Here is a 14,421-nt window from a genome sequence, read left to right as displayed (position 1 = left end):
GTCTCGTTCTATTCTAACTAGATAAAAAACTATTTATAGCTTTAAATTAGTCATGAATTTTATATCCAATATGGATCTTGATTGATAGATTCAATTAGTTCTACAATATAATATTTTTAAAATTAAATAAAATATTATAAATTATAAATAGATTCAATTAGTTCTACAATATAATATTTTTAAAATTAAATAAAATATTATAAATTATAAGACATAATCAATTGAAAAGTAACACAAACTCTCAAAATGAACTATTAAATTGAGACTGATGGAGTAATAATATTTTCATGAATGGGCCTAATAATAACTGACTCTCTATGAATTAGGGCATAGCACACTTATCATGGACCTATCTTCTTGGGTTTGCCCATTCAAATCGGAACTAACTCCCAAATCCAAGTTAATTGGCCCATCATTAATTCAAAAACCAACGGGCCCAATAATCATGGTCCAAACAAAAACCAGAGCAAAATTTCCGCCATGTGGCACTCTGTAATTGAGTGTCATTTTTTAAGGTATAAAAAAACAGGGATGACACCGGGTCGAAGGTTCTGTGAGTTTCTCTTCCAAACATTGACAAGCCTATGATGGACTAAGTTGTTCATGAAAACATACTACAGAGTATGAAAAGTTTTTATGTTCACATTAATTAATCATAACAAACTCAAGTTTTATGTTTTTATTTTAGATTATTTTTGGGGCAACCTCACCCCACACGTAAGTGTGTGAAACGGGAGATATAAAAATTAAGTTGAGGTACGCATAAGTTGGCTCGGGACACCTTGTATTACCAAACTCAAATTTTGTGGTACTTTGAAAAGATACAATAAACTCAAGTACCGGCAAAGAAACAATATCTTTCACTCACCCTAAAACTAATCCATGGACATATATTGAACCCCCACATGCACCCAACGAATGGTCACTGAAATAGAAAAATTATTTCGTGCTCTAGTAGTAATGCTTCTTCCTCTCACATAAGCCCACACACTTTTGTGAAAAGGATAAGCATTACTCCTCGAGCACAATATTAGAAATTTTCGCAGGTTAATGAATGCAATCGAAGGGTCCCTCTTTACTTGGACATTGTAGCAGTGAACTGTGTGACTGTTGGTTACACCCCCATGATGTGCATTTCAATTTCTGAAGGTATACCTTCTAACCTATCCCTTTGATCTCTTCTTGCCTGGAATGATGTAGACCAGAAGGAATCCCATCCGCTCGCGTTTAGAAGGTCTCAGAAGTTTTTTCAGAAGTCCTACAAAAATTTCAGAGTATTTTTCTTGTGTAAGAGACAGACAGACGCTGATTTAGTTCACTAATGCTGATCTAGCCATAGTCTAGCCGTTTTATCTTAGGAGACAGATATTGGTCAAGCTCCAACACTCTCGGTGAGGTAGTGGAACGGTTTTAAGGAAACTGTGTAATAAGAATCGATTTGCTTATTAGTTCGTTTCTATTTCGTTGTACATACTCCTATGTGATTTCCAGTTTATGTTCTAATGAAACTGTTCTGTGGCCGTATTCGACGTTGTTCCCAACACAAAATAATCTCTCACCGAAACCTTCATCTTTTGTTAAGTAGGGATCCGAGAACTTTGCTATCCCAAGAGGAACAATGGAAATTCTAATCACAAAAAAGATTTGCAGAGATCTATGCAAGGAAAAACGCGTTTGGGTCCATTTCGGGTCTTACAAAAATCTAAAAAAGTATTTATAAATTTTTGAATATTATTGTATGAGGCATAGTAAAAAATCAACTCCAACGGATATCGATAAGTATTACTTTTGGATTCATAGAACGAAATGGAACTCGGAATGGGCCTAAAAGCGTTTTTCCTTGCATGGTTCCCAACAAATCTTCTTTGCAAATAACATGGCTCGGGAAAGTTGGGAACAACGCCGTGTTTTAAACAGACCGGAAAAGAATGGTTCGACGAAACTTCAACATCAAGTCAAGAGAGATACTTAAAACAAAAGATAAAAGCGTTTTGTGTCCCAATGACATGGATTACTGTGAAGAAATCGGAAAGTATGGCCGGCAAGGAAACTTCCAAGTTCCAACCCAGAAGAACTTTAAACGTGTTTTCACATCTTTCCCAAAGACCCCAAGTGGATTCACTTTTTCTTTTTTTCGCCGTTGAGGGGTTGTTCGGGGCAAAAATTTTTTTTTTTTTGACAAAAAATTTCATTAATCTCTGAATATGTTACAAAGATAAATATAAATAAGGAATGAAGATATCAAATTTCTAGCCCGAGACCTAAAGGATCTACAACACTAATCCACTCACCGGTCCGATCAAAGACAAGCACAATCCATGCCGGAACTAGAGAATGAACAAGAGATTACTTTCTTGCAGCCTAACCTCAAGAATTGAACCTGATCAATTGTGTGGGAAGTGAATCTACCAATCAATTAGACTTGGCCCCTAAGGTTCTTATTTTTGAAGTAATTATTTTTCACATTACGAGATATGTCATTTTTTCACAATATATCACCTCTAATTCAAAAAATAAATACTTATTTAAGAAATATTTATTTTAATTGGTGAAATACACCCTGACCATTGAGACTGTACTCTCATTCTTTATGCCAGGAAGTTCCTTGAACGACCCTGGGGTCTTTTGAAACGTATATCACGTCAAATTAATCTGAAATAAAGTCACCATTGCACTGCATTTTCCTTTAACTTGTGCTTTGTCTTCCCACCAAAAACACGCTCAAACGCACCAACACAAACGCCCTTATCTGTATATATATACTTGCATGTGCTTATTGTCTCCTAAAATTATACTCAAAATTTTGAACCCCGCCCTCTCTCTCTCTCACACACACACACTTACCCCATATATATGAGTCCGGCCAGAATCCGAATGGAAAAGACTAGTGCCTTATTGATAGCTGTCATTGGCATAATTTTCTTGGATAATAGATTGACAAGCTCTACTGCACTTATGGGTACGATGATCATCTCATTTTGTACATTCATAAGTTGCATCATCACATTCTCTACATGGGTCCGCCACTCCCTCTTCAGCACATGGAAGGGCCAGAACACCGCTGCTGTTGTTATGGCCCACTTGGAACCTTGCCCAGATCAGGTAAATGAAAGGACCCTGCTGTTGAGAGGAGAAGTAGAAGTGGTGATGGAAAAATTAGGAATTTTGTATGACCCTAGTAGCGATGAGATTCGAGAGAAACTGGGCTCAGATGACATAGCAGATTTGCTTGATGAGAAGGAGCTGGGGTTGGAGGAAGCGAAAGAAGCATTTGATGTGTTTGATGAAAACACTGATGGGTTTATTGATGGGAATGAGTTGGAGAAAGTGCTTTGCAAGTTGGGGTTTGAGGGATTCTCGGGGAAAGAATGTGAAAGGATGATAGGAGCATTTGATGAGAACAGAGATGGAGTGATTGATTTCAGTGAGTTTGTCAAACTCATGGAAAAGTGCTCTTGGTAATTCAATTGCTCCTCCAAACAGAGAGGAAATTTCATGTTTCAAAGAAACTATATTAGCAGTAGTTTGGTGCCAGTTTAGCTCACTGTTGCCACCAGCTGGAGGTTACCAATTTTCTGTACATGCCAACTTGTTTTGTCCAGTATTAAGCTGTGTTAGTGTTTTCTAATCGAGATACAAAATGTATTGTTTTTCATTTCATGAACCGTATATCCTACTATATCATAAAATATGTTCACAAAACTTACTGTACAATTAAAGAATAGTTAGGCGTTACTAACAAAACCAAAAATCTATCGCATATATAAAAAAAAGAATGTTTTAGAATGCGAAATTCCAAGTCACCTTAGTGGGGTTTATCGTATTAAGACTATCTAGTGCTTTTTAGTCATGGAAAGAAAAGACGAATTCTCATATGATTCATGAAAAACATGATAGAGTATTGTTCTCTCTTCTATTCGAGTCTCAGTGGATTGATGTTGGATTTCCTTTGAATGGTTATAGGAGCTAACCATAATTAGGTCAAACGAATTTAGAATGCGGTTTAGGGTTCCAGTACTTCCTAAAATAAGCTTCGATATTTTTCAATAAGTAATAATAAGATATGTGATGAACTAGAATATGCATATTTATTATAGGCTCCGTCACGGTATCATGAGATTTCTACCCAAAGGGAATGTGGGATGATACGTATAGTTTTTTGACAAAGGCAATAGAATTCATTAAGATGGTATCCCGTATCGTAAGTTTTTAACAACTATGCTGTCAGGTATTAAGATTTTCAAAGGGGGCAAAAAGTGTTTGATAGAGAGCCAAAAACATGTATGTATATAGTCATCAGCTCAACGAAGAAATAAGAAACTAAATATGAAGCTAGATATCCATATATGGTAGGGAATTAGGAGAAATCAATCGCGATTGACATTCTGATCTGCTAATTAAGTGCGTACAAAGGTCACCAACTAAACTAACCTTTGTATGTCCACACAATCACTAGCTTGTGATAGAGAATTTACTAACAAATTGTTAAATCAAATTAAGCAACTTTTCTATAGAAGAAGATTACTCTAGTCTTCCAAGAGGACTCACCCGTCTGGTTTGGGTCTGCCGGCAGTGCACGAATTAATGTCTCACTTTGAGGATATGCGGTACGACTAGTTAATAATTAGTAAGTTAATTATAGTGATTAGCTTATGTTACGCAAGTTTTTGGTTAATTAGTTGCGCAAGAGGTGTAGAAGTACATGATACTAATAATTTTGGACGATAGTACGCATGTTTTTTATGTGCTTGTTACGAGTGTTTTTTAGTGTAGAAGTACATGATACTAATAATTTTGGCGAGTCTTCGAATGCGACTGCTTGTACCCTAGCTCAGATGAACTGATGTAGGACAAAAATGGAGAGTTTTTGTATTTTATTTTGTATTGTTTTAGAATAAGATTTTGGCTAGGAATATTTTCGTTTAGGTTAGAATTATTAACTTTTCATATTCAGTTTGATTTTGATTTCTACCTTTATTAGGATTCTTGGTCTATAAGAATTAGGATTTTATTTTAATTAATTAGGAAATATCTTTTATTTAATGCCGCTTGTTTTGACATGATTTATTATTATTTTTACAGTAAGATTTCTAGGGTTAGGGTCTTATAAAAAGGGCTGTAACCTATTCAATTAAAAAAACTTTTAGAGCTTATTATCAATAATATTCAGACTTTGTCTTTTTCTCTTGAAGATTCAAGAACTGCTCGTGGCTACGAGTACCTATCATTCGTTTGATTAGTACGCAACTAATCTCTTTGTTAATTCCGCTGCGTCAAGTCCTCACAGGCTCTTTTCCCTGCCTGTACCGTTTCATTTGTAACTGATCCCACCAAACTGCAGCGCCGCTCTTCAACTTGTAGGCGACCAACTTCACCTGTTTGGTCTCGAAACCTCCATCATATTAAGGAATCTCTCAACCTCAGAAAGCCAATCAAGAAAATCCTCAATATGCAGATTACCGTTGAACGTGGGAAGATCCACCTTCACTTTGTAATCATCAAACCACTGTTGTTGCCGTGCTGGACGGCGTCCTCCTTGTACCTCTTCTTCATCTTCAGGTTCAGAATCTTCGGTATCAGCATGATGACGAAGGTTCCTTGCAACCCATCGATCACCGGGTGGGCCTCGGGCAAATCCTTCAGCGCGCTCCCGATCCTGGTTACGAGGTTGACGATGGGCAAACCCCACTGCGCGTTCCTCCTCAACCCTTTCTGGCCTTCGGCGATTTTGTAGAGTCAACTCCTGCAGCAACTCACGGATCTGAGCGAATTGAGTGTGAGTATCCTAACGGATCTCGGTTAATTGTGCCTGTTGATCCTCCACCATCCTCCTTAGGTCAGTAAGCCCACGACCAACGTCAATGGTGTGTCTTCTTCTGTGTTTGGTGCCATCGAACCAGGCAAAACTTGGCTCTGATACCACTTGACGCAGCGGAATTAACAAAGAGATTAGTTGCGTACTAATCAAACGAATGATAGGTACTCGTAGCCACGAGCAGTTCTTGAATCTTCAAGAGAAAAAGACAAAGTCTGAATATTATTGATAATAAGCTCTAAAAGTTTTTTTAATTGAATAGGTTACAACCCTTTTTATAAGACCTTAACCCTAGAAATCCTACTGTAAAAGAAATAATAAATCATGCCAAAACAAGCGGCATTAAATAAAAGATATTTCCTAATTAATTAAAATAAAATCCTAATTCTTATAGACCAAGAATCCTAATAAAGGTAGAAATCAAAATCAAACTGAATATGAAAAGTTAATAATTCTAACCTAAATAAAAATATTCCTAGCCAAAATCTTATTCTAAAACAATAAAAAATAAAATACAAAAACTCTCTATTTTTGTCCTACATCATGAACACCCTAATTTTTCTCTTTCGACGAACTTTGTTAATAGTAATTTTATGGATAATTTTATTTTAAGTTTCATTTAAACACCCAAATTACATGTTATATATGAATGCCCCATGAGTCAAGGTAAAACATAGTTGAACACCAAATATATTAATCCAAACAAAGCCTACACTAATATCAACAAAACGAGAAAATTAAAGAGAGAAACAGAAGGATATATATCGTATCAGATGGATTAAGGTTCAAATGTACTATTTTTGTATTCACAAAATTAACTACTCTTAATTTTTTATTCGACTGATTATGGAATTGTGAAAAAAAAAAAAATTGTTGAAAGAAATTCACCTGTGCTGCAAGAATCTCTCCTGTGGAAATTTTTGTTTATAAAACAATCAAGATTTTTCAAAGCGAAGCACTGTTGACTTAAACAATCTTACTTCAGATATTGGAAAAGGACACGAATTCTTGTTTTATCATGTTAATGATATGGACGGAAGAAGAAGAGTATGTCTCCAAAAAGATCTGTGTCAATCTATTCGCCACAATTCTTTTTCAAAATGACTGTATTAGTAGATTCATGCGCCGGCCGTTTAATACTACTTGGCATAATTTTAAATCTTAATGTATTAATATTTTTTTGATCGCACTATTCATAAGTAGTAGTACATAAGATTTTGTGTATATATTGCTAGTTTAAAAAGTTGGTAGAGTTAGGGGTTGTTTGATATCACATATTCAGCACTTAAAATTGAAACAATTAAGTAATAAGTGATTAAGTAGGTTTGATAACCACATTTTACATTTCTTAACAGATTAAGTGCCACTTAAAATATATTGTAAAAAGTTGATAAAAATTAAATAGCTTTGAGCTACTTAATCCTGGCTGAATTCTTATATGCTTGCATTCAATCACCACTACCGTCGTCACTCAACCACCATTACACCACCACCACCACAACTCCCACCACCACTCTACCACCACCACCATCACTACTCCACTACCACGCTACCACCACCACCACTTCCCCACCACCACCACTTCCTCACCACCACCACCATAACCATTACCACCCACCACTAGTCCACTCCACCACCACCGCCACCACTACTACTACCACACCACCCCTACCACGCCGCCGCCGCCGCCACCACCACCACAATGCCACCACTGCACCACCATCATTCCACCATCACTATCACAGCATCATCTCTCCACCGCCACCATCCCACCACCACCCTCACCACTACCATTCCATCACCACCACCACCACAATCACCAAAACCAAAAAGAATTAGAACTAAAATTAATTCATGAATTTTAATTTAGTGCTTAATATGTTTATCAAACAGTTCTTCAGCTTAAAAAATTTAGCATTCAGCTTTCAGTACTTAACTTTTCAGCTTTCAGTTTCAGTTTTCAGTTTTATCAAATAGCCCCTTAATGTCATTATATATTTAATACTCTTTTACAAATATCTTGAACCACCACTGTTTTGATTAATTAGGAATGAGGGAAAAAACCGGTAAACCTAGCCGAAAATCGAAACTGGACTAAACCAGCAATTTGATTGTTTTAGAGGTAACTAGTTTGGTCAGGTTTAATCAATTTTTAGCCAATCCGAAAAAGCTGGTTTGAGGTTGTTTGCCACCCTCCAATCCGAAATAAAACGGACCGGATCGGATTTATAAATCTACATAACCAAAAGCTTTGATAGGGTTCCTAGTGTGAATATTCTTCAACATTGTTTGGGTGTGCGGCGCCTCTCTTAACATTTTTGCGGGAAATGTTCTAGTACTAATTATGTTTAGTGGTTAGTTCTACTAGTTGTTTTAGTGTTTTGTTACTGTTGATTAGCAATTAAGAAACACTACTACAATAATAGATATGCGCCACACTAAGGAGATTCATAAAGATCACAGTTTTTAGTAAAAGCGTGATAAAAAGTGGTGCTTAAATCCTTTTATCACAGTTTAAGTCCAAAACTGAGATAAAAAGTGGGTTTTAGGGCGAAATAAAAGATCTCGCTCTTGCGGCAAGATAAAAGAAAAACAACCTCACCCTTGCGGCATGATAAAATATTTTAGGGCGGAAAAAAAATGAGATAAAAGATATCGCTCTTGTGGCGAGATAAAAGAGAAAAAACCTCACTCTTGTAGCATGACAAAAAAGAGAAAAGACCTCACTCTTGTGGCGTAATAAAAGATTTCAGCGTGGAAAAGAATGAGATAAACGATCTCACTCTTGTGGCGAGATAAAAGAGAAATGACCTCACTCTTGTAGCGTGATAAAAAATTTTAACGCGAAAAAAAGTGAGATAAATGATCTCACTCTTGCGGCGAGATAAAAGCCTACCTATTTAGGCGCGCAGTCTGAATTTTCACGTGGGCGGGCTGATACTCATTTAGGCAGACTTTGAAAAGTTATGTTGGAAAAACGATGTCGTTTAAGAACTTTTCAAAGTTCTTTTTTTCTGTTTTACAAAAGGTAACTAATAAGCCCTAATTGCATTCATCCCAAAAAATCTTTACGTTTCATTTTCATCTTCACGCCCAAAAAGAGAGAGAGAGAGAGAGAGAGAGAGAGAGAGAGAGAGAGAGAGAGAGAGAGAGAAGGAAAATCCCACAACTGGGTTCCACCAGTGCCCAGTTGTTTCTTCGACAATGGGCGGACTGTTTCACTAGTGTCCGATTTTCACGTGGGCGAGCCGTGATCTTTATGATTTATTGTAGTAGTGAAATTTAGTTATTTCGGATGTCTTACAAGTATACATTTGACACATTAGGTAAAAAAGCAATTATATTATTATGGCTTAACCTTATCTGAAAATGATTAAAATCCAATTGAGAAGCCACCATTGAAATTGAAATTCAATATAAACACAAAATCCATGTGAAATGATTAGTTTATAAAAAAAAAATCTAAAGTTTGTCTATTATGTTACAATCTGCATGTTGTGATAATTTTCATAAAAATACAAAGCGCACACTACAATAAAAAACACTACTGTCTACTAAATTTACTAGCTAGACCTAAATTTTTCACCACAAGAAAATCTTTTGGTGACCAATAACTAATTTTGATTGACAAAAGATTTGTCGTCATATTTTTAAATTTTTTTAAACAATGTTTATATATGTATTTTAATATCATGTTAATTGCATTTCAAAAAATTCAGCAGATTTTAAGGAAAAAAAAGTTTTCTCACTTTAGAAAGTAAGTATAAATATTTTATTTTCCTAATGTAATAGAAGCTCTTGGATAGCTTAGTGGTAAGGGCTTGGGAAATCAACTACGGGTGCGTGGGTTCGAAACTTGGCAATAACAAGAAAAGATGGTCTAGTAGATACAAAGAAAAGATCACGCGCAATGGTTTTTCATCTCAGTTTATAGTGGTGTGATTATTTTGAACTTTCAATCACGGTTATAGACCGTGATCTAAAGTGACATACAATCACACCCAAAAAAGAGAAATGATCACGCCTAAGAGAAACGAAAGGTGAAGAAAGGTGAAGAGTTGGCCTTAGATGGATTGACGCTCCCAGTCACTAACTTTAACGAAGCCAAGGTCGCTCCACCCCTAAAAGGATTTGTTCGAGCCACGCATACCCCCATAGTGGAAAATGGCTACTTGCCGTCACAACGGACAAACGGCTTTGATCCCAATGCCTACAAGCTTCTCGCAAAGGCTGGACATAATCCTAAAGATTCAACTTCTCTAAGGAAACTTCTGCCTGAGGCGACCGGTGAAAAGATACATGGCTTGAACTCAACTCACAAGATGCTCAAGCAAAAGGGATATGCTGTCAAAGAGCCTCAAGCAGGCCTTGGATATACCGTACCTGCTCTTGCTCGCATCTTCATAAAGAAATCCACTAGCAATTACATCACGACAGAAGAAGGAACCTCATCAGTTTCATTTAAGACATCTGTCTTCGATCGCTTAAGTGCTCCGAAATCTCAAGTGTCAATCTTTGACAGATTGGCCCCCCAAAATGAAGTAGTCTCATCGTCTCGCATGAGAAAATCCATTCAAAGCCGATTAGGGCCGCCAAGTGAAAGCCTTACGCCTTCTAGCTTGTGCGAGTCTGTCCATAGTAGATTGAGTCTACCGAAGGGGGTGTCTTCATCAAACGCTCTTCGAAAGTCTATACATTGCCGATTAGGTGTCTCAAATACTACCATCAAGAAGGCTTCAAAACGGAGGACTACTCTCTTGTCAGAAGACGATAATAAGTTGAAGAGCAAAATACCCTCTCGCATGGAGCGCCATACTACTCTCGTCGTGGCAGTTGAAGATGAAGTGCTGAAAGTAAAGCGACAAACTGTGGTGTTAACCAAGGTGCCTTCTAGGGGCTTGAAAGATGGACTTAATGAAGGATGCTTCACTTCCTCATTCCATATCACAGCTTCTTGTAATGAAGTCCAAGAAGAGGAAGACGCTGAAGATGCTCCACAAGAATTGGAAGAAGATGTGAAGTCCACCATTGACGATTTAAAAGAGATCAACCTAAGGACTGAAGGTAATCCACGACCAACCTACATAAGTGCTTCACTCACTCCTCAAGAAGAAATTGCTTACATTGAACTCCTACGAGAGTATAAAGACACCTTCGCTTGGAATTAAACGAAAATGCCAGGGTTAGACCCAAGAGTCGCTGTTCACCGTCTCGCAGTGAAGCATGGCATCCGACCTGTCAAGCAATCTCAAAGACGCTTTCGACTTGACTTGGTTCCCAAAATTGAAGCGGAGGTCAATAAACTAATTGAAGCTGGTTTCATTTGAGAAGTCAAGTACCCCACTTGGATTTCAAGCATAGTCCCAGCAAAGAAGAAAAATGGGCAAATCCAAGTTTGTGTTGACTTTCGTGATTTGAACAATGCTTGTCCGAAGGATGACTTTCCACTTCCTATACCTGAGCTCATGGTCGATGCTACTACTGGACATGAGGTTTTGTCATTCATGGATGGTTTGTCTGGCTACAATCAAATCCGCATGGCTCCACGAGATGAAGAGTTCACAACTTTTCTCACACCTAAAGGCATCTACTATTACAAAGTTATGCCTTTCGGCTTGAAGAATGCGGGTGCCACATACCAAAGAGTGATGTAAAAGATCTTCGACAATGTGCTTCACAAATATGTGGAGTGTTACGTTGATGACTTAGTCGTGAAGACAAAGAGACGAGCTGACCATCTTCATGATCTAAGACAAGTGTTTGAACGGTTACGAAGGTATCAACTTAGGACGAATCCTTTGAAGTGCGTTTTTGGGGTTACGTCTGGAAAGTTTCTTGGGTTCATTGTGCGCCACCACATCATAGAAATTGAACAAGGTAAAATTGACGCTATCGAGAAAATACCTGAACCTCGGAATATTCATGAGCTGAAGAGTCTTTAAGGACGATTTGGCTTACCTCCGTCGTTTTATATCAAATTTGGCTGGTCGATGTCAACCATTCTGTCACCTCATGAAGAAAGGGACTCTGTTTGAGTGGGATGAAGCATGCAACAATGCTTTCAAGAGCATCAAATCCTATCTAACGAGCCCCCCCATTCTCACTGCCCCTATACCTGGACGACCACTAATCTTGTACTCCCTCCGTCCCATAATATTTGTCTGGTCCGCAAAACGGAGACGTAAAAATAATACAATTTTTGTAAGAAAAGTTGGAAAAAAATTCAACAATTTACTAGATCTTGACGAGTTCTTTTAACTTATGAAAAAAATTTGAATTTTTTCTTGAAAGAAATACATTATTTTATAGTCCCCGTTTTGCGGACCGGACAAATATTTTGGGACGGAAGGAGTACATTGCTGCTCAAGAGCGTTCGGTTGGAGCACTTCTCGTTCAAGAGAATGATGAAAGGAAAGAAAATGCCTTATATTACTTGAGTAGAATGATGCTGCCACATGAGTTGAACTATTCTGTGATTGAGAAGATGTGCCTCGCCCTTATCTTTGCAATCCAAAAGATGTAGCACTATTTTCAAGCTCACATAATGCATCTCATCTCCAAGGTTAATCCAATCAAACACGTCATGTCAAAGCTAGTCCTCTCTGATCGATTGGCAAGGTGGTCACTTATTTTTCAACAATACAAAATCATTTACGTGCCTTAAAAAGTCGTTAAAGGGCAAGCTCTAGCCGACTTCTTGGCAGACCATCCTATACCAACCGAGTGGGAGTTGTCCAAAGAATTGCCAGATGAGGATGTCATGGTAGTCGAAGTTCGTCCCCCATGGACAATATACTTTGATGGCGCGTCTCATCGAAGTGGAACAGGCGCTGGTGTGGTATTTATTTCCCCAGAAGGAGATGTCTTGCCATATGCTTTCATTCTCACACAAAATTGTTCAAATAACGAGGCTGAGTACCAAGCTCTCATTCTTGGGCTGGAGATGGCGGTTGAAGTAAAGCACTTACAACTCAAGGTTTATGGAGATTCAATGTTGATCATCAACCAGCTTCTTGACATATATGAAGTGAGGAAGCTTGAACTTGTGCCTTTCAATAAGTACGCACGTCGCTTGATTGCATGGCTTGGTGATGTCACCCTAGAGCATGTGCCGTGAGGAGAGAATAGGCAAGCAGACACACTTGCAAAGCTTGCTTCTATGCTTGCTTTACTTGACCAAGAGACACATGTTCCAATATGCCGAAGTTGGGTCATACCGCCAATCTTTGATGATGAAGACAATGGTGAAAGGGAAGTGAATGTCGTCTCAATTTTGGAAATTGAAACTGAGGATTGGCGCCAACCATTCATTGATTATCTACAACATGAAAAATTGCTTAATGATCCACATAGAAGAATGGATGTGAAGTATCGCGCCCCTCGATTCATCTACTACAAGGACACGCTTTACCGTCGATCTTTTGAAGGGTTATTCCTCCATTGCCTTGGAGAACATGAGGCAAAGCAAGCTCTGGAAGAAGCTCATTCTGGAATATGCAGCGCTTATCAATCTGGCTCAAAACTTCATTTTCAAATCAAAAGGATGGGCTACTACTGGCTGACCATGGTCAAAGATTGCATGGAGTACGTCCAAAGATGTCATGCTTGCCAAATCCATGCCAACTTTATACATCAACCACCAGAACTGCTCCATCCAACTGTCGCTTCGTGGCCTTTTGATGCATGGGGGTTAGATGTCGTGGGGCCTTTGCCAAAGTCTTATGGTGGCCAGTTATACATTCTGGCTACGACTGATTACTTCTCTAAATGGGCGGAGGCCATTCCATTGAAGGAAGTGAAGAAGGACAATGTCGTCAACTTCATCCGTACTCATCTCATTTTTAGATATGGTGTACCGCATTACGCCATCACTGACAATGGAAAGTCCTTCTACAATAGTGCCGTAACTAGACTTTGTCAGAAGTTTGGCTTCAAACAACATGCTTCTACTATGTACAATCCACCTGCAAATGATCTTGCTGAAACATTCAACAAGACTCTTGGGAGCTTATTGAAGAAAGTGGTTGCCAAAGCAAGAAGAGATTGGCCTGAGAGAATGGAAGAAGCACTTTGGGCATATCGAACCACATTTCGAACGCCCACACAAGACACTCCATATTCATTAGTGTACAGTGTGGAAGCTGTTTTGCCGCTCGAACGTCAAATTCCATCTTTGAGGGTTGCCATTCAAGAAGGCCTCACTCATGAAAACAATGCTCGCTTGCGCCTTGAAGAACTAGAGGCGCTTGACGAAAAGAGGCTTGAAGCACAACATCTTGAATGCTATCAAGCCCGCATGTCAAAGTCATTCGACAAGAAGGTTCGTCTTCGTTCTTTTCAGAAAGGAGACTTGGTTCTTGCTGTAAGAAGGCCCATTAATACCACTCATAAAATTGGTGGTAAATTCATTTCCAAGTGGGATGGACCATATGTGGTGCAAGAAGTTTACTCAAGTGGCACCTACAAATTGGTTGCTGAAGATAGCTCGAGAGTTGGCCCCATAAATGGCAAATTCTTGAAGCGCTACTACCCTTGAAAAACAAGCGTTACTCCATGACGCACGAGCTTAAACTGCATGTTGCTCCTGGCCCGCATGAGCTAAAATT

At 38.3% G+C, this 14,421-nt stretch overlaps 1 protein-coding gene across 1 annotated transcript; it reads left to right on the top strand.

The window, feature by feature from the left end:
* The first annotated feature begins 2,623 nt into the window (after positions 1-2,623).
* Positions 2,624-3,660, top strand: LOC131336285 (probable calcium-binding protein CML45). The gene has a single exon (XM_058372070.1). The coding sequence runs from the start codon at positions 2,854-2,856 to the stop codon at positions 3,460-3,462; it is 609 nt and encodes a 202-aa protein (XP_058228053.1). The 5' UTR covers positions 2,624-2,853; the 3' UTR covers positions 3,463-3,660.
* Positions 3,661-14,421: the final 10,761 nt, after the last annotated feature.

Source organism: Rhododendron vialii, chromosome 8a, assembly GCF_030253575.1.
Source record: "Rhododendron vialii isolate Sample 1 chromosome 8a, ASM3025357v1".
Taxonomy (NCBI): Eukaryota; Viridiplantae; Streptophyta; class Magnoliopsida; order Ericales; family Ericaceae; genus Rhododendron; species Rhododendron vialii.
The sequence above is the reverse complement of the archived record's forward strand: the minus strand, read 5'-3'. Positions and strand labels throughout refer to the sequence as shown.

Coding starts and splice junctions, on each gene's coding strand:
- LOC131336285 (XM_058372070.1), top strand. CDS start 2,854: ATGAGTCCGGCCAGAATCCGAATGGAAAAGACTAGTGCCTTATTGATA.